At 37.5% G+C, this 21,302-nt stretch overlaps 1 protein-coding gene across 3 annotated transcripts in view; it reads left to right on the top strand.

Moving 5' to 3' along the window:
- The first annotated feature begins 434 nt into the window (after positions 1-434).
- Positions 435-21,302, top strand: part of USP15 (ubiquitin specific peptidase 15) — a 61,171-nt gene continuing 40,303 nt past the window's right edge. Inside the window, exons 1-4 of one of the 3 annotated variants that reach the window (XM_082280748.1) lie at positions 435-571; positions 11,494-11,621; positions 14,684-14,814; positions 17,485-17,611. In XM_082280748.1, coding sequence (XP_082136874.1) covers positions 483-571; positions 11,494-11,621; positions 14,684-14,814; positions 17,485-17,611 — 475 coding nt within the window. In that variant the 5' untranslated portion in view covers positions 435-482. Of the gene's footprint in view, positions 572-11,493; positions 11,622-14,683; positions 14,815-16,777; positions 16,853-16,971; positions 17,270-17,484; positions 17,612-21,302 lie in introns of those variants that run through there. The other 2 variants (XM_082280749.1, XM_082280750.1) reach the window with 2 other exon arrangements.

Genomic DNA, 21,302 nt, shown 5'->3' with positions numbered 1-21,302 from the left:
GTGTGTGTGTGTGAAATGCCAAGCAACAGGTTGCACTGTTTGTACAAGGTTCACGTAAGAGCGACTGAAACAAACGCAACAAATTATCCGTTGGTTTCTCCCAAGGTCTGGAAAAGCTAATGCGAGTCACACACACTATTTGAACTCTCAACAGTATTTGCACAACACAGACGGTATCATCATATGAATTATGGTGATCCAAACCACTCATCTGGTAGCGAGGCATAAGGGAGCTAATTGTGCACGCGTTCAATTAAGGCACTGCGGGAAATGTCGCCCGCGCGTCACCCCCCGGGCGGGGGCAACGGGACGAGCGACCTCCCGGCCGCGAGGGGGCGCTGCACCACCCGGGCCCGCTCCGGCCCCCGCCCCGCGGCTTCTGGGAAGGGCGGGGCCGCGGCCGCTCCCCGCAGGCGTCACTCCCAGCATGCAGCGCGGCGCGCTCCTGCCCCTGCCGCCGCTGCCGCTGCCGGGCGGAGAAGATGGCGGAGGGAGGCGCGGCGGATCTGGAGACTCAGCGCACGGACGTCGCGGCGCTGCTCAAAACCGCCCTCCGCAAGGGCGACACCTGGTGAGGGAGGAGCGGGGGGGCTCGGGCGAACCGGCGCGGGCGGCGCCCCCCGCCCCCGGGGGCGCTTGGCTGCTGGAGGGACCGACCTCCTTCCCCTCGCCCTCCCCCCACCCGCTCCCGGGGGCGGCTCGACGTCCCTCCCGCTGCCGGGAAAGTGGAGGCGGGTGACAAGGGCAGGGAGGCAGTGCTGTTCCCCGCGCTTCCCGCCGCTCGGTTCCCGCAGCTCCTGCCAGGCGGGGAGCGGCCGCCTGGGTGCGGCGGGGCCTCGGCCTGGGCCGGGCTGCGGACGGGCGGCGGGGAGGCACCGAGGTCAGCGCCCTGCGGGGGAGGGCAGGGAGGGAGCGGCGCGGCTGCCGGGGCGCGCTGCCGGCTGGCAGCCCCGGATGGCGGGCCCGGGGTCCGCAGGGGGCTTGTTTTGGCTGCGCGAGGAGTCCTGAGGTGGGGGAGAAGAGCTCTGCTACCAGGCGTTTCTTCCATTATCCAGGCCGAAATGGCCCCGGCTTCACCTTCAGGTTGTCAGAAATTATATTTGTACCCTGGCCTGGGTGCTCTGATGCCAGTCCGTGGCTGTGATAAGCCTTGAGTTTAAATTTTATTGCGACTGTAAACGTGTTAGCTTCCTAAGAAAGAGTCCCTGAAGGTGCGAACGTATCCTTATGACACTTTTTCGACAATGAACGTTTGAAAAATATGTTTTTCTGGTCAGTCGTAAAATAATTTCTTAGTATGCGGTACAAATTGTCAACAGAATAATCCACGGCTGAAAAGAATTAGGTTAAATAAGCGCCTCTTTTTGGCGTGTATTTGGTAATTGATCTTCTTTAGTTGTAGTTCTATGAGGCTAGGAAATGAGACTGTTTTTTAGGAGGGGAAAAAATAAGGAACTGACACTTTTTCCACGACTCAACCTCTTCATCTCTTCCTGTGTGAAACTGTCACCCATAGACAAAGGCTGAAGCATTAACTTACAGAAAATTAACTATGAATACACAGAAGTAGAACTAGCCCACCTCATTTCAGCTGTCATCACTCACTGTTCCAGTTCTATAAAAGACTATATTTAACAGTGTTGATACTGCAGCATGTGTCAGAAGCATACATTCTGATGCATTATTCAAATACTGCTGAGTATATGTTCGGTTTTGGCATACGAACAGACTGCTCTTGAAACTGGAAAAGTGTAAGCAACTAGAAAAAGGAAATGAATTCACATGGTAGTGTTGAAAATGACCAGTGGTAATAAAAGTGTGCTCAGGCTTGATGTTTTTCAAGACTGTTTTTTTATGGTTCTGTTGGGTACTTCCCAGGTACTAAAACAATGTCTCAAGCAGTTAATACTGTTCAAAGTGATAGTACTTTTATGACAAGTTGACAGCATGACCGAAACAGTAAGTTTACTGTGCTGTTTACTTTTTTTAGTATGTTCAATATTTTAATACAGAAGAATCAGTTACGTGGGAAAAGCTTCTAAATGTTCTGCTAAAATATATCTAGCTGTGATTGACACTGATATTAGTCAAGTGTTGTGAAACTGAATAAGCTACAGCAAAGTCCCATTTAAGTTTTACTCGTGAGCTGTTAAATCAAGCTACATAAATGTGTATTCTTGTGCGTTCATAGGATTTATGCTTAGACTGTGCAGCTATCTTCACAAGTTAAAGGGTACAGTTAGTCCAAATGCTTTAGGTATTTTGTTATTTATGATTTAGGTATTTTGTCAATGTTTTTTTGATCTTTTGGGACATCAGCAAGGAAACAACAGTTAAAGTGCTGTAAGCCATGGTTCAGAATTGCATTCATTTAGTAGTAAATACTGCCGCAAAAAATTTCAGCGGTGCCATACCAGCTTGTTCTGTTTGAGCTTTAAAGCACTCAAATGCAGTCCTTTCAAAAAAGCTGGCTTATCCTGACAGTCTTTTCCATGCTCTTCAGAATTTAGAGTGGAGAGAACAATAAGCTACATATGGAAAGTATAAAGCTTTGGGGGTTTTCTCTAACAAAGAAGCAGCTAAAGAATAGGGCAAAGAGAGGCATATCTTAAAAGCATCTATGAAGTGGCTGCTGAATTTCTTCATTAGCTCTTCATGTACACTGCAGAGAGAAAGAAATAAAATTGACTTGAAATGCAACATTTTTTAGAGTTAGGTATTGGAAAAAGGATTGCTAGTATTAGAAACCAGTTGAATAGGTGGTTTAGTAAACTGTAGAGTTTGTTCCATTGGAAGTTTTTAAGGGTAGGTTGGGAATAGTGTGCGTTAAGCTGTATTGCTCCAATGGACAGACAAGGTTAGTGTCTTTTAACTGCTTTGGCTGCAGGGACAAGATTTTGGGCTAGTTTGTCACAGTGGTCTTTTTTGTATTCTTTATGGCCAGTTAATAAATTATTAAACTCTGAGAGATTGGGGATTCTTCCATCTCTCCATTTATCTTATTTTTCTAAATGTACATTAAATAAACATCAGATTTTTCCGAGAAAGAACTTACTTGTTTCTTAGTTCTTTTGAATAATGTTGTCTACTTTCATTAGTAAAGTCAGTATAAAAACTGTACTTTTGTTCCATAGAACTTGAATTAATATAAGTTTTACTTCTTGCAGTATTATCCAAAGGATCTTCAGGTTTTGTGGTTGAAAGACCTAGACTTCTGTTGAGGAAAAGAAAAAATGCTGCATTTCATTGTATGTCTCACAGTTTTAGTGTCTGATAAGAATATGTCTCAGTACTTTGTAATTCTACTGGTGCTTGACAAGTGAGGAGAATTTATTGTCTTGAGATTTTACCCTCTCATTTAGAATGACAAAAATTATTGGTTGTTACAGCTGCAGGCAAATCTGAACTCAATCAGTGTCTTCTACTCCCAGAAATTGAAGAGCTGTTGATGTTCGTCAGATTTTTAGGCACAGTATAATTTGTGTGACCAACTGGTCTTGATGATGTCATTTAATGCCTTTGTAGCTGCAGTGATATTCTTGAGAACCTTGCCAAGTTTTTCTCTTTTTACAGTATCACGGAACTGCAGTTTTCAATATTGAAAGATACTGATCTTGGAACAGTTATGTTATAGAGGGGAAGACTCAGTTTTTCTATGTGACTTCTTGAGTGATTTCTCTGTAATTTCTTCCCCATATTAAGGTGTGATTTCTTGATTTTGCCTTTAAAACCACCTTCTGCCCTGACTTCCCTGTAGTTCATGTTCTTCTGTGGCTGTCTTAGAGATGTTGTCTTAGTATCTCGAATATGACATTACAAATACTTTTTTACTCTTGGCTACCTCTTACACACATTGTCCTTCCATGGTCTAGGATATGTAACCACATTTCTCACCTTTAGGTATCACCTGCCAATAAATGTTTAACTTAAAGTGTGTGATAGTGACTTAAAAATAGGTAGCAGCTCAGCAGTCAGTTTTACCACTTCTTCTCTCCTTCTCCCAGAGTTTCCCCACTGTGCTTCTTTCACCTACTGCTTTCCATTTGTGAGTAGATGAGAATATAGAAGTTACTTGTATTTTTAAAAGCAGTAACTTGGATAAGAATTAGGCAGTTACAACTATCACACGGAGTTTATTTAGTGGCTAAGGGAACAAATGCAATTGTTAGATGTTTGAGTAGGGAATACCAAGTAGAAGTACAAATATGTACTGTATACAGAATATATTAGTGAAACCATTTTACTGTCCAGTGCTGGTGTCTGTATGTGACAGAAGGTGTTCATTTAAAATGAGTTCAGACATCTCAAAATCTAGAAGGACAAGTGGAAGCCTTGTCTTTCAGAGAAGAGCTTGGAGAGCCTTTGTCTGTTTTGCTAGAATTTTGAGTCCTGTGCTGAAATCCTTACATAAGAGGAAGATGCCTTCTAGGATAAGGATTTTTAGACGAGCAGATAAAGATTTAAGACATTATCTGTAAACTGAAGCTAGTCAGGTTTAGGCCAGAAGGAAGATGTTGATTTTCAGCCCTGTTGCCCAATGAGTTTTGGTGCTAGTCATCACTTCACAAGTGACGAGATAGATTCTTAATCTCTTCTTGGTTTTTAAGACTTGCAAATTAGTAAAACCACAGAGGTGCAGTATTTTTAGTTTGCAGATGTGTCTGATACACATCACTTCTGAAGTTCTGCTGAGTCTAGGTAGAGTACTGTTGTTATCCATAGAGTGCATTTCTTTGACGGTGAAAAAAACACTCTTTTTTTTTTAACCTGTGGGAATTTCATTGCCTTTTCAGTTGTAATACTTGGTCACTGAAGAGAGTAAATAAAAATGAAGTGGGGTAAAAATCCTTCCCAGTGAGTGATCAGTAGATCAGAAAAGTTCAGCCTTAAAGGGTTTTTCCTCCAGGAGTGAATTTTTCCACTGAAAACGTATAAGCATTTTAATTCTGGCTGCAGTGAAACCTCATGAATCTTGATGAACAGACATCTGTAGCCCTGCTTAAAAACCCTGCAGTGCCCATCATAGATGACAGCCTTGATGCTGAAGTGCTTAGCTTTAATAGCATTTTACACTGTGGTCTTCACAGAACATACTGAGTTGGAAGGGACCCCCGAAGATCATCAAGTCCAACTCAGCCTAGCACAGGACATCCCCAAGAGTCAGGCCATGTACCTTTTTCTCAGTACTGTCCTCTCAGTGTTTCCCACATTTCATTATCCATCATTGCATTGTACATGAACAGAATCTAGATGGAACGTTAATGGAAGATTTTACTTGATTTCACTGAGGGCATGATGACATGTCATGGACTTGCACTTCAATAATATTTGGAATGATATTCTAAATTATTTTGATAACTTCACAAAATGAGAAACAAGGAACACTGTGTCAGTGTTCCAAGGATAGATGAGGAGTTGGATGGGTTTTTTTCTTTCAAATGAGGTTTAAGTTGCTGATCTTGACTTTTAAACCTTGTGGTTGAAGTTTGGTGTTAGGTTTCTCTCACTGCATAAGGAATGGTGCTGCATGTGACCAATGGTTTGCAGAGTTTAAATTCTTCTGGACAATACTTACAATAGAGATGAGTAGATGTATTTTTCTTCTGTGAATTGATTAGGTAGAGTGAGAGCATGTTAAAATCATGGTTGCTCCAGGCTTTTGCCTGAAAATTGAAAGTCAAACATTGATTTTTTAGATGATTTTTTAATGAAAAGTCTTTACTTAAATGGAAAATTTCTAAGGGTATACAAAACACTTACATGATTGTTAATATAATGTTCACGCTGAAATTTTAGCATAAAATTTCACTCCACTTGTTCTGGCTGAATTGTACTTTTTGGTCGGCCTCTTGGTAGTATGATGAAGAATGTGCTGCTTAGGCTACTGCAGCACATTATGGGAGTGGAGCATGGTGAGCTGTAGTGGGATTTTGATTAGTTGATTTGAAATCTTGGTGCATTTTGTTGAACTAAACACTTAGTTATGAAGAGGAATCTGAAATACTTAGACTGATTTCTTCAAAATGGTAGGTAAACTCTTATTTTTTTTTCTTGTGGATTTACCTATCTTTTGAATAAAAATGGTATAGTTTGTGTGATAGAGTAGAATAGTTGTTACCATTTTGAACTTCAAGAACTTGTTAATTCTGAAAGAAAATTTAATTTGAAGGCATCTATTAATTATGAGTGTATTTAGTCAAGCAATTTTTGTCACCTTAATCAAAGTAGAAATACAGATACAAACCTATTCTTACGTTCTTATTTTTATAGTTGCAGTTGTGCAAGAGCAAAAATCAGATGCTGTGCCTTTAAGCAGGAGTCCTAATTTGCTTTCAGCAACACAGTTGTTCCACTTTGTCCTCTGTATTGCTTAATCTGTACTCATGCACAGTAAGGAGAGTAAAAAAAAAAATCCTCACCTATCTCTCTGGACAATTTGCACAGTTTTACTGTTAAAAGTGAAATAGCTTCTGTTCAGAAGATATGATGTCCCAGCAGTACACAGTGCAGGAATGGGTGTCTCTCTGTGAAGTGTCTTTATTGCATATTAAAAGTTTCCTGGTTTGATTTTGAATTCAAAGAGCTGATGTATCAGTCAACATAAATAAATCTAGGTTACAGGTTGTTTAATTCTGTCTGTGTGTAACGGTCAAAAGAATTCAGAATGGTTTTGACAGCAGTGGGAAATACCAAGATCTTGGTCATACCATTCAGGCATTTTTCTATCAGCTTGGATGTTGAGGTAAAGAATAAATGCTGTTGTACTTGTGTGGTGTTGATAGTATGTTAATTAGGCTTATTAAGTCAAAATACGCAGTAAATCACAGGTGAACTTGAATGACATTAAATAGTTACAAACCATGGGAGAATTTTAGAAATCAGTTAATAAGTTTCCTGATAGTGCTTTCTTTTGTTCCATGAACAATGTCCATGTGGTCATGCAGCTGTGAAATTTTAACACTTCCATAAACTTATAATTTATTTTTATTATTTGTTGATTTTTTATTAAAGAAATGAAGGTGTATTTACAAGTGTTGTAGTAGCTTCATTTTTTTTGTACTTGTAAGTTAATGTACAAAGGCTGTAAGTAATTCCTATTTTGGGCTGCCCTAAGTCTCTACAGTTGATCATTTGGTCATACATAAGGATACGGTCTTCTCTGGTAAATTTGAGTGACTCAATTTTATTGGGTTTGCATGGCAAGGTATTGGTAGCAGGGTTGCTACAGGGGTGGCTTTTAGGAGAAGCTGCCAGAAGCTTCCCTATGTCATACAGAGCCAATGCCAGCCAGCTCCAGGTGGACTGACCACTGACCAAGGCCAAATATCCCAAACTGAAAGGGACCCATAAGGGACATTGAATCCAACTTCCTGTTCTTTGCAGGACTGCCTAAAGCTAAACCATATGGCTAAGAGTGTCATCCAGGTGATCCTTGAACTGGCAGGCTTGGTGCTGTAACCATTTCCCTAGGGAGCCTGTTCCAGTGACCAGCCACCCTCTCAGGCTTTTTTCATGATGTCGAGTATGAACTTCCCCTGTTGCAGCTTCATTCCATTTCCTGATGTTTTATTCCATTATCTGGTATTTCAGAGGACTCTAGAGTATAAATTGTCCCTTGTATATGATAATCCATTTCAGGCAGGCAAGAAACATTTTACAGAAGAGAGCAGATATATCTTATGAAACAATCTGAAGCTCTGCTCAGAAGTAAACACTGGGTAGTGAAGTAGGCCAGGCTTGAACTGAGAACACATTCACATGTTCTACAGTTTTTGATTCTACTTGCACAAAGAAATACTTAAGTATACATAATATAACCAAGAAAAAAAACTTCTAAAGCTAATTAAACTGTACAAATACTTCCAGTATTATTAATACTGAAAATTCAGTATTTGAGTGTAATTTTCAGCAAATGGTACATGCATGTTTTTGCTTACTTTTAAGTAGAGGTTTGGGACTACTCCGGTGTCTTATGTTATCAACCAGTTGGCTCTAAGTGACTTGGTTGTACTATTTTCTTCAAGCAATTTGTGGTTACTTACTTATTTGAAATGTCTGTAAATGTCAGGTATCTGCTGCTTTAGAGTTAACCAGTTCATTTTGCTGTGCAGATGTCTTGGTTTTTAAGGTTTGTCCCTCAAAGCAGAATATCTAGAAATTTGAGACTGTTCTTGTCTTTAATCTTAATTACAAATCCTCCAGGTTTGTTTCCCCCCAGAAGATGGATTGGTTATCCTGCTCATTAGCTTAACTGATGACATCCTAGAGAGCAGAATTTGTGTTTCCTGGTTGAGTGAAATCTCGATTCTGTCAGATAACAAACATTTCTTAATCATAATTCTAAAAAATGGATAGGCCATATATTTTAACTTTGATGGAGAGTTCTGGGGTAGCCTTCTCAGTGAGGTCCACAGTTCAAGAAACTACTGTAGCATTAGATTCATTTGGAGCTCCTTCCTGCATCAGGTAATGGTAACAAAAATAAAGGCCAAGTTTAATATACATATATTTTAGGTCTCTGTTTTAGTAATGCATGGTATGCTATTTTTGTATCTGGGACAACACACATTACAGTGAAGTGTATCTGGTCCAAGTGCATACCCCAAGTTTTTAAATATTTTTTCCTTAAAAAGGATCAGATATCATTTAAGAAATGAGGGTTTAGCAGATGTAGTTCTGTTTACTTGAGCTGTGTATTTTCTTCTTAAATTATTGGATGTCCTTCATAGGTAATATTTAGTTTTCGGGTGTTTGATTTTATCATGGATATTATAACATTGACGAAAAGATAATTAAGTTGCCTTCCTATGGTTTTCCTTCTCTTATGCAGATGAGTAGTCTTGTTGATCTTGGTGACAATGCTATATTGAATGTGTTTGTAGAATCAAAAATTGTAAGTTGTAAATCTCTGATTATTACTTTTCCCATTCATGCTAAGTAGTATGGATTTTAGCTACAGAAGTGCTTTAGCAGATTGATTGATTCCCCTTGTCCTCCTTTTTTTTTCCTTCCCCTCCATAATCTTTAATGTGGCATATCCTTCTTGCATAAAATGCATATGGCATTTGAATGCAAATTTCTGGTTTCCCTAATCTTACTGGAAAAGTAGTGTTTCATCTCTTGATTAAGAGCAAGTTCTTGTAATGGAGTGTTCTGGTTTTGGCCAGGACAGACTTAATTTTTCCACGGTGAGGGCATGGAGCCTGGAGCCTGGAGCCCAGCCCCGGGAACGTCCAAGTTGTTATGCTCTACCACCCCCGGGGGTGGGAGTCAAGGGCTCTTGTTTGGGAGAAGAGGGGTGTGGCTTCAGGTTGAGAAAAGGCATGGGGAGGGGGAGACCCGTCCACCATTGCTCATTGTCGCCCAGGGTTAGCATTTTGCATGTAAATCACCCTCTTTTCTCCTCTTGTTGCTGTTACTGTTTGTTTTTCTTATCTCATTGCTGTTTCCAGTAAATTGTAGTTATCTCAGCCTGTAATCTCTGCTTTTTGTGGAGGTGGGGGAAGAGGAGTAGTTTTTTTGGTTTTGGTCAGAGTACTAAATTGGGGAATACCATCCTTAAACCAGGATAAGAGAGAAGATTACAGCTACTGTGACTATGTTCAATAATACTTTTCTCACCTGTACCAGATTTCTATTGAAGCAAAAGTAACCAAATGTGCATTAAAATGTATAAATGTACTAATATGTATAAACATAGGTATACATGTGCATGCACATACTGCCTGTAGCCAGTAATTCACTGTAAGAATTCACATCTATAGTGTCTGCTAGCATTTTTCAAAATACCTATGTGCATTTTTTTTTACTTGGCCAAATAAATTCAATAAACCTTTCTTTTCCATGTAATTTCCATGAAATGCATGTTACCTCTACTTTGTGGTAAAGGAACTTGACTGTGCTGTTTAGTTCTAATCATAATTACATGCTTGCATGATTTATAAGTGGGCTTTCAGCTTTCTTTATACAAGAAATATTAAGCTCCTATTTGAGCCTGTAAGTACAAATTCCTAAATGTGAAGGGAAGTGATGAAAGATTTTTTGGACTTTGTGTTAGGAAAGAAATGTAACAACATTTCTGTTAGGGGTGACCCTAAAGAGATATTGCACAGCACATTTTGGTTGGTGGCAAAATTAATTGGATATGGAATAAGAAAGCTGATGAAGTGTTGAAATAGATAATGTCGAATATTTAAAATCTAGAACAGTGGACCCCAAGCTTTCTCACACTGTTAAATTTGTTTATCAAAAATTTGTATTAATCACTGTTACTGGGATGTGATAAGACATTTAACACAGAGCATTTGAAAAGTAGAATAATTATATGGGAACAGTAATTTCTTAAGCATTAATTAAAACAAAGGCAGTTTGCCTGTATGATGGTTTCTCTTCTGTGTACAGTTGTATCTTCTTAAGGTTCATAGTTCATTCAAATGTAGATCAAGAAAATAGAAGCCATGGGACAAGGCTAGCAGGTTTGGTGGTGACTGCATTCATAACCACATACAGTTACAGCTTTTAGGGAATAGAGCTGGATGGCTGCAGCAGAAGAGAAAGGGGAGGATGCTGTATGTTCATGAGAATGAAAACTTAGTGTATAAAGCAAAACGCAAGGGCATGTCAGATTAATCAAATTCAGTTTCATCCTAAAGTAGTAGCAAAAGGTTTGGGACAGACCAGGCAGAAGAAGATGAATGCTTTTAGGAAGGAGAAATAATGCATATGGTATCTTAAAAAAAATTAAAATCTGAGCATCACTGAACAAGTTTGGTATCTCGATCTTAAAGAAATTCTGGACTAAAAGGTATAAAATGTACGTATCACAGGACTTTGTAAAAGCCAGGCTGTGACAATAGTTTAATCTGGACAGAAATACTGTGGAGCTGAGACTAGAGATATAATCGCTTTATATGGAAGTATGATGTTGATAATGATTTGTAGGAAGAACATCTAGTCCTCCATCAAAAGCAGAGCATTTACTGCTTGTGTTGATGTTGACTCAGAGGAGGAAAACACCGTCTCTGGTTCTTGACAAGGTATCAGAGTTCTGAAGTTTTTTAAGTTGCATATGACTGTTATAAATAAAACTCCAGCAAGTAGACAATTCTTCTCTGAAAGTTCTCTCTCACTTTCTAAAAGGTCTGTCTAATTATAGAGATTTAACTTGAATCTCCTGAATTTGAAAATCAAGAACAGCAATTAAAGATGACAATCGTTCATGCTAAAAAGGGAAATGTTTTTTCAACTTGCCGTTTCTCAGCCTCTTATACGTTTTATTGGCAGTCTTGCAAAACTGTACGTGGCACTGTTAGTGAGATCTTTATTTCACCACAGTTGAAGTCCTCACTGATAGGAGATGCTGATAATGGTTAGCAGAACAGAGAGAAAAGCATTGTCATTTCACAAGACTGATGAATGCTGGTGCGTTACCATGAATGAGGTAGGAAGTAGTAGCATCCCAGTAATTAATAGATATGTCTTCTTCCTTTTAAGGTATCTAGTGGATAGTCGCTGGTTCAAACAGTGGAAAAAATATGTTGGTTTTGACAGCTGGGACAAATACCAGATGGGAGATCAGAATGTGTACCCTGGTCCTATTGATAACTCTGGACTTCTCAAAGGTAACTGCTTCTGACTGTGAAATAAGCCAATAGTACATTAAGTGCAAAATTGTCACAGGTAGTTCATCTTTTGAAGTTGGCAGTGTAAATGAACCTCATCATATATAAAGTTAAAAATTTTGGTTTCTTTTCAGACCATGACAAGGGAACTGGATTAGATTTCCCTAATGAATCACAATTTTATAAATACAATTATTGGAACTTCTTTGTAAGTAATAAATATGTAATAATTTACAAATTCCTGGTTTATAATGAGATTTTGGGTTATCTTGAGAACTGAAAATTAGTCAAGTTGATAAAAGGTAGCTTGAGTTCACCATTATTTCCCTTTTTTTGGTAGCTTAACCAAATTGGGTGATTTAAAATAAGACACTTAAGTTGAGCTCTAAAACTTCCTTCTGTAAATGAGCCCCAAGCCCTTACTTTAGTTCTGGAACAATTGAAGAAGTGGTATTATGCAGTTCAGTGACTTTCACACAACTTGTTTGAAGTGATAGAGGATAATTTCCTATTTTCTTTATGGTCTTTTAAGTATGTTAAACTCTGTCACTGCTGTAATTATTCAGGTCTGACTGACTTTTGCTGAACTGTAGTCAAATTTGTGAACACAGGTCTCAGAATACTTTCCCACATATTTTAATCTTCATGTCAAATTCTGTATTTAATGTTCAGCAACAAAATACTATTAGAGATGTTAATATTTAATCTGCAAAATCTAGCAGATACAAAATTGAGCAGGTAATTGCTTTTCTTCTTTGCAGTTACAGGTAATGTAATAGTACTGCATATTCTATTGGCACATAGTAATACCTTTTTTCCAACTTCATGGGGTTTATGATGAACTCTTGACTTTCTTAATTCAAAACTTCTGTAATTAGTGTCTCATTATTTTACGAATTCAATGTTAAAGATGATTGCATCTTTCATAAAACTTGTCATACCATGTTCTACTGATTGTCAGTGTGAATGTGTGTATATCTGACACTGACCAGTGCCTTTGTAGAAGGTGCTGTATTGTTGTATACATCTGTATGTTCTCTTCCATCCAGAAACTTTAGGGTGTTTTTGCTGCAGGTGAGTATTATGTTTTGTTTTCTGGAACATGAGGATCTAGGTCTTTTGTACGTTTTTGTAGTAAATCTTGCAGTGAGGCAGGGATGTTCAGGTGGTACATCTCAGCTGACATCAGATGTAGCAACATCTTTTTATCCTCAGTGAGGTAGCATCAGCTTGTTCCCTGTTCTGTGCCTTTCCTTTCAAAAATACGTGATTTCTAGTTGTGCCAAACTGTTCATCTGTACCATTTATAACTTAATCTCCATACATGTTGAGATTATGTTTAAAGTTACTGTTGTTATGAAGCCTACTTTAAGGTTAGCTGTCCAAATTTGAAGTCATGTTAGCCATTTTCCTAAAAGCTCCTGAAAACCTGAATTCTGTTGTATTTGACACTACTAGTGCCCCTTCCAAAAGAAACAGTATCAGAGTTTGTAAACTTCACTATTTGCTCATTCATGGTTCTAAACTAAGGCTCTGCATTGGCAGTGATTCCATGCATTCTGTTACTTTCCAACAGCTACCCTTGCTGTGTAAAGGTAGTTTTAATAAGGCCATTAGTGCCCGCCAGATAGTAGCTTTCTCTTTCACCCACTGCAGAGCAGCAATCCTCTGTACTAGGTTTTACATGTAGCATAAACTCAACCTGAAAATGCTTGGATTTTAATCTTGTCTTTAACAGACAGTATGCTGTAGTTGCTCTCATGCTACTCTCCTTAAAAATGTGCATCAGATATAAAGAATGAAATAATCTCAAACAGGCGTGCTTTCTCAAATATTCTGCAGTGTAATGCAGTGATAAGGAAAACAGTAATTGAATTCATGAAAGACTGATTCTGGGAAACTGAAGCAGTATGTTGTGCTTATATTACTTCAATGCTTCTCCATTGTTTCCAGAACATTTGGATGTTGTGAGAGCAATGAAAATTAGCAGGTAGAGATTTCAGTTAATCTCAACACGGGCAAAAAATGTTGAAAGTGACGGAATGCACGTGTCATCTTCAAAAGAAGAGATATATAGTCAAAGAGGGCACAAGGAAGTAGTTACTTAGAGTAGCTGATTGTTCATCATAGAAAACAGTGTTGTATATGAGGAACTGAATTGTCAGAGTCAGGCTACCTGTTCAGTGGTTCTGAAAAAAATTATACTAGAAGAAATGTTGGTATTTTTAGAAGGAGGTGATAGAATCCAAATTACACCTTCTCACTATATAAGATCAGTGCAGAAATACCATGAGTCTTGTGAAGAGTTACGTAGACCTGAAGATGTGCTTGTGGATTTCTCCGCACACTGTACTCCCAGTTATAATGTGATACTTCCAGATGGAAAGACAGATGCTCTAAATATCTGAGGCTCACAGTGGCTCACATCTGGAATCACCTCTTAGGCCTAAAAGATAACTGCTAGTAATACGGATTGAACCAAAGCTAAAAGCATGCTAGTTACCTAAAGAGATTCCAAGTTGTGCTTCATTCAAGTGCAGCATCTCCCCTTCTCTGTGAAAAATTTTGTAGTGACTGTTTCCAGAGCACATAGGATCTTTTAAATAGGAGGTTGTACCATGCTACTTTCCTAGTCTGATGTGGGGTGAATGACTCAAACTTTGTCTTGAATCTACAGTTAACTAACTACTCATTCTCATTTTCAGTTGTGGATGTATTGATGATGATGTGGGAATATGTGTGAAGTGAGTGGGAGAAATAAATTGGTTTCTTTGAAAGCTAGGATGGTGTATGATAACAAACTAGGTGCTTATAGTTGCATGGGGATATGAAGTTGTCACTTGGGTTCCTGAGTAACGGAATATCGCCTGTAATAGGTGTGCTATGCATGAACTGGATAGTTTGCTTAAATCATTTCAGAAGACTGGCTTTGAACACCATAATACTGGTAACATAATTGTGACTCAGAAAATATTTTGTCTGCTGTTTATGTGAAAAATGTTATATTAAAAACTCAAGTACAGAATTACAGTATGCAAGTGACAATAATCTTTCTCTTGTAGATGGTGATTCTCAGTCTCTCAAGGAACACCTCATTGATGAGCTGGACTACATCCTTTTGCCAACTGAAGGCTGGAATAGGCTAGTGAGCTGGTACACACTTATGGAAGGTCAAGAGCCAATTGCACGCAAGGTACTCTTTAATTACCTGCTGGGATGAATATGATTCAGATGAAGTCCTGCAAATATACAGGACAGGAGTTGCACAGGAATTTATGAACAGACTTTACGTCCTGGCCTATAATATTAATACAGACAACTCCTGCTTTAGTTGCTTATTGATATCTAATTTTTACTCAGATTTTTGAGGCTTAAGTTTGTAATATTGGGAAAGGGGGATGCAAAGGATATAATACTTTCTTATTCTGGAAGTAAGTCCTTTTAATAAATATCTCAAGAAGAATTTGCTTTATAAGCTTGTAAGGCTATAAATGCAAATGATTTTGTAATTAGGTGAATAACTCCAGAACTGTATTGACTATGTTAGTGAAAAGCCTAGCTCTAATAATGTTAATATTGGTGGAGTAATTGGTAGTTTCTTTTCTGAGAAACAGTCTGTGCTCAGCTGCTTGCTAAGGCAGTTATTCTTTAAGCAAAAAGCTTACTTCAACACAAGTAGTAGTCCCTGGTATGGTGGATAGTGTGGCCTTCCATCAATATGAGATACTTAAAAATTACCATCTTTAAATCTGTTTTTGTTCGCTCCAGCACATAACACCCTTACTATTAAGGTGATATGACATTTCACCAGTTTATTGATCATACAGTCTTTTTTTGTTTGTGTTATTTCTTAAGATTTTCAGGTTAGGGATTACAGTTGCGTCCTCACTGGACTGAATTACTTAGATTTTAAAATACATTTTGGTATGTTTATCCCTTCTGTATTGATCACTAGGGTGTATTTTTCCAGTTACAGGATCTTTATTTTAATTCTTTCAAAATCGCTGAAAAAATATTAGGCTTAGAATTTAGTTTTATGATATGTGGCGTAATACAGCTTTTGTCTCCTTCTTGTGACGTGAGTATGGTCTAACTGCATGCATGCTGGCTGCTTACTTGAAGTCCATTGTTCAAATATATGGTAGATATAGCTGTAGAAACAATTTCAAGTCTTCAAATTTCATTTGGCCAGCAACAGAAGTTTGTTTGATGGTTTTCTTTAATACGACAAAATAGCTATTTGGTTTTTGGTTTTGTTTTAAAGAGACATCCCTGAAATGTCTCTGTCTTTTTGTCTAGATGTGTTAGAGATGAAATCCATTAAAATAACTCTCCTTTAAAAATATGTTACCAACTTGTTACTGTTTTTTCTGAAGATGGATTTCAGCAAACTGCATACTCTTCCATCATCATGGTAAAGTAAAAAGTCTGTAATTTTTTCAGTTTGGGAGGAAGATGGAAGGAGATAGAAGTGAAATTAGAGTAACTTCTGTTCCACTTGGAAGTAGCTAACTGGAAAAATACATGTAGTATAATGAGTGGCCAGGTAAACTGGCATAGCTTTGTTATTTTCTGCCAGTATGAACAGCAGTTACCCTCTGAGAAGCATATTCCTGTTCAGCATTTTTGTTTCTGATGCTTTTCTCATTCATTATTATTTTTCCTGTCTGCCTTTATTTTTTTTTTTTCTATAAAGGTGGTATTATACTTCTCTTTCATCCCCTCCATTGCATCAACTGTTTTTGAAATGTGGATCCAAATTTTAAATGGATAAAATATTGTACTTGTCTACATCAAGTAATGTTAAGACTTCTTGTAACTGGTTGTACTACCACTACAGTGTCAGTTTTTATTCTTAGAAACATCTTAGCCATACTGCACAGTTTTGTTTACTGCCACTATTTTGTTGTGACTCTAGTAGCTGAAAACTACTAAGCTGCTTAAATTAAGATTCATTTTTATTTAAATGTCATGGTTGATAGTCATTAAAGCTAAGGCAAGCAATGAAATAATTCACTAATTTCTTCATTTTTTTGCTATGGCACATGCATATAAGTTACATTTGTACAGCGGATAGCAGATCTCTCCTGGCAATTAGCTGGTGGCTTTTTTTTTAACCATATTTGTCAGATGTATCACATATCAGGCTGATGGTTATTTTTGGAGCAGTCTACATGACTAAGTGTACTGCAGTTACACTTTGGAAGATCAAAGGGAAAAACATTTAAGAGGTGACCCTGAATATCTTTTTCTACATTTTACTTTTATTAAAGAACAAAAAAATCCTCTATATTTAACTATTCCATAATAGGGGTTTAAAAAATGAACATATAGTAAACAGCTGTAATGAGTAGGTCAAATTTCAAATGAATGTATTCATTATTGGAATGTAAGTGGAAGATTTGTAGGTTTTGTTTAAATATGTGGTATCCAGATTTTATTATTGTCTATTCTTTTTTTGATAAATGTTCTTTAACTGTGAAAACTAGTTCTTGATTTTCTGAGGAAGTAGTATGCAATGAATGTATTTGGAAATAAAAATAGATTTGTGGTTTTTTTACATTTTGATCAAATACCTTTGGATTAAGGTTGCATATTTGTGATTTCTACTGTACTTAACACTTTGAAAGTCATCATGTTATACACAGGTAAGACAGTCTTCATCATGGAAAAACGTACTTTCTAGTTTACTGTATTCCTAAGAAGTTATAGGAGAACTTTAGTTCTAATTTTTTGCATTTATCAAGTGTCTTACGTTCCCTGAACTTCAGTTTCTTGAGGAGTTGTCAAATGTTTTGAAGCATGTGTATGTGTATATGAAAACATATTCAGACTGATAATGTGATCCCATTCTGTTTTTCAGGTCGTTGAACAGGGTATGTTTGTAAAGCACTGCAAAGTAGAAGTATATCTAACAGAATTAAAACTGTGTGAAAATGGAAATATGAATAATGTTGTCACACGAAGATTTAGTAAAGCTGATACAATAGGTATGCACAACGATTTTCTAAAAATAAATGATTGGTACTTGTATGTGGTAGCAAGTTCTGAAAATAAGTCTAGATAAAGTGATAGATGGGTATTTTGACCACAAAAAACAATGGGAGTAGTTTCGTTTGGGTCAAAGTTAAAAGTTAACAAACTGGAATATTGAGGGGGTTTAATACAATTTTAGCAATATAACTGTGTGTTTTATTATCTAAGCATATATATTAACTTTAGAGGTTTGAGCTTTTAAGAATGCAAATTGTGTGATGTTGTTTACTGGATTTCATAGTACTTTTTCTTGGCTTTTGATGTGTAAGAAATGTATTTTTTATGTGTTTCATTAGCCAACATGTTCTAGTCATATATATGAAGAGAAGGGTATATTATAAAATACAAGAAAGAATTTAATTAATAAATCAATGGCTAAAGCTGACCTACGAAGGCAGTACTCTTTGGGTAGTGAAATGGCAGGCCAGGCACAATCTTTTACAGTAATTGAATCCTCTATTAAACCTTTAACTTACCTTTATTTGTATTTATTTTGATTGCTCGTTGAGCATTCTCTCATTGTTTGAAACAGTATTTCGATAAGATATTTGACTTTGAAAATAACAATCAGAACATTTTCAAAGATATTGCTGCTCATTTTTTGGTGTATTTGTCCATGTGTAGCTGAGATAAGTCTTTCAATCGTCTGTATTTGTGCAGTTAGAATTGTACTTTATGCCCTTGACACTGTATGCCCAGCCATCACTTTGTTTACATTTGTTGACAGCGGTGTACATTTTTTAGCTTTTGCTTCTCTTTACATTATGAGTAGTGCAGCCTCGCTTTAGAAGCGGTCATTTTACTTTGTTAAATTTCAGTATTTAAGTTACAAAAAGAATCACCTGCTTGTACAGAATAAAAACTTAAAAATTGTGAAAATTCCCCTCAAAACAAGGTTTGTTGTATGTTAATTTGCCTTTCTGTGGTCTGGTTTAACTTGGGAAGTTATACTTCATTATTTTCTGAACAAAACAGAAACTTGGTAAAAGCAATTTAACATTATCCTTCCCTTAGGACCAAATGCAAGCTATTTTGCAGCTATACTGAATTTAATTGTATCGCTGAAATTATAGGTAATGGATGAATTTTCTTTCTCTAATCAGAAGCAGGGCATTTTTGGAATGTCTGTTGCTTGAAGGTATATTAATTTTTTCTTAACAAAGAGAGAATTACAACTATTAATAAATTGTTATAAAGCATAATGAGAAGCAGTCAGAGTCACTGGCAAACCCTTTCCAGACACTGGCCTTATTTGCTTCTCTGAAACGTGGATGATATGCTCCTGGAAGCCTTTAAAAACATGCCCTTTCTAAAAGTGAAGCTTCTTGCACAGAGTACAAAGCAGAGCCATCCTAGCCAGGACATCCAAAAGAGTTTGTACCTTAGAAGAAGAGCTAGAAAAATTCTACCCACTTTAAGAGTAAATAATAACTGATCCCTCTTATCCATTACTAAGATTGTGATTGGTTTTGCTCCCTGCTTCTTACCTCAGGTATATTTAAGGTAGTTCTGGATTTCATCAAATACACAGCAGAAATGCTCATTATATCAATAAACAATATGCAAGAGGGATCTTACAGAATCTTGATTATTTTTTATTCTTCCTTGTATTCTCCAGTAAAGGTTGCATTTTTATTATGGTTGCAGAAGGATTGTAGTACAGAAGAGTCAGTAACAGCCCCACTGAAGTGAGTAGACATAGGGTACTATGGTCTTTTCAAGGAATTTTAGTTTTTCTATCCACCGTCATTGATTATATTATTTACTGCCCTCGAAAAATAAGTACAAGGCCTTCCTTAATTCACAAACCCAGAGAAATATCCTAAGTATAATATAATACTCACCTGTCAGTCTTCAGATGTGTGTTATTCCTGGAATACCTTTGCTTTTCCACTGAAATAGAAGCTAAGCTAAGCTGTATGTCAATAAATTAGTACAAGGTCAGGGCAGACCTAATAATGACAGTCATTCTCTTGTGATGGGATTAGTCTCATGTGACATATTCTTTGGACCTTCTTGGGTACCTCCTGCAGTTGAGGACCCTTGCCTTGGAGGCAGTGCATAGTGACTTTGAGACTGGCTGATGACAAACTCTCTTGGAGGAGAGGGGATTAATTCTAAAAGGAAAATGAGTTAGACAATAGATGTAGTTGAGGCAGCATTTCAGCCAAGATGCTGATCGATGCTGATCCCAGAGAGCGCAAGGGCTTCCGAGTGAAAATGAGTTAACGATCCATTTAGGAGTCTTAATCATGTGAAAGTACGATAGAACTAATCATCAGCCTAATGTGTAAGAGTTTTACAAAACACAAAATGTCGGACTGTCTGTAGCCTTGGTTATGGACAAATAGGAGTCAGGTTGTGTCTGCAATGCCATAAAACAATTCCAAAACTGAGCTAATAAACTTCATAGAAGATTACACTAGTGGGCTGTGCATTTTGCTAGTAAACTGTCTTAGCAAATGGCATTGATTCATCTCTCCCTTTAATCTGCTGCAGAATACAGGAGTGTAATGCTTGCCACCCTTGAGGACTATTTATTCTGGAATCAGCGACTTACGACTAACTTCTTTATGAAGGAGGGATTACTGTTTCATAGTTCAGACTGACATCTTAACATTAACTTAACACCTAAGAGTTTCCTTTGGCCAGCATTTGTGATAGTGCTAGCCTTTAGGAGCCAGAATGTGTTTGTATTAGGATCCACTGAACTTGTTCAGCATCTCATCAAGACTGTTCCAGGTAGTCTTTTGAAATAGTACTTAAAGCCTGCAGTTGTTTTTATGGATAAGCTGTATGATTTTTAACAATATAGGGTACTATCTGTATGGGAGCTGTAACTTTTAACTCTGAAATTGAACTATCTCAAATTGTGGGTATACAACTGATGGAGTGATGGCAGTTCTTCCTGTCTCTTTGAGACCCCATGCTAGTAGTAATCATCTCATACATTGAATGTATATAACTAAAACCCCCAGGGAAATGTTGGAGTCACCATCCCTGGAGGTGTTTGAGAACTGACTGCATGTGACAGTGCTATGATTTAGTTGATATGCTGGTGTTTGGTGGAAGGTTGGACTCAATGATCATGGAGGTCTTTTCCAACCTTAATGAATCTACGATTCTACTGGAGAACCCCATACTCAGTGTGCCTCAGACAATACCTATTTGATACATTTTCATTTATGATGGAACAGGCACTTTCACTTTAGTTCATAAGCCAGCACTCTAGTAATACTTGGTGGGGATCGGAGGAAGAATTATAAAGTGTGCATTGGTTATATGTTCATGGAAATACATAAAAGAATCTTATTTTCGCAGTCTAAAAATTGGCATAATAGTCAAGTGGAACGGGCTCTTTCCAGAGTCTTGGACATAATGTGTAGTCATCCAATAGGATTGATTCTTTCTGTCTTGTAGTAGTTCTGTTAGCAAAGCTGGAATATGTTAAAAATTAATATCATAAATGTCAACTTCGTACTTGAGAAGAAAATGACCTGAAATGCTCAGATAATTAATTGCCATGGTATTAGTAAGAATGAAGAATTGTATTTTGTAAATTCTTCTTTTAGTGAAAGTCATTGATAAATCTAGATTCTCTACTTTTTTTACAAGATTGTTGCTGACTAGATTCCTTCTTATGTT

The sequence above is a fragment of the Coloeus monedula genome (assembly GCF_965178545.1).
Source record: "Coloeus monedula genome assembly, chromosome: 4".
In the NCBI taxonomy this organism is placed as follows: Eukaryota; Metazoa; Chordata; class Aves; order Passeriformes; family Corvidae; genus Coloeus; species Coloeus monedula.
This window is presented reverse-complemented; position numbering and strand designations above follow the sequence as displayed.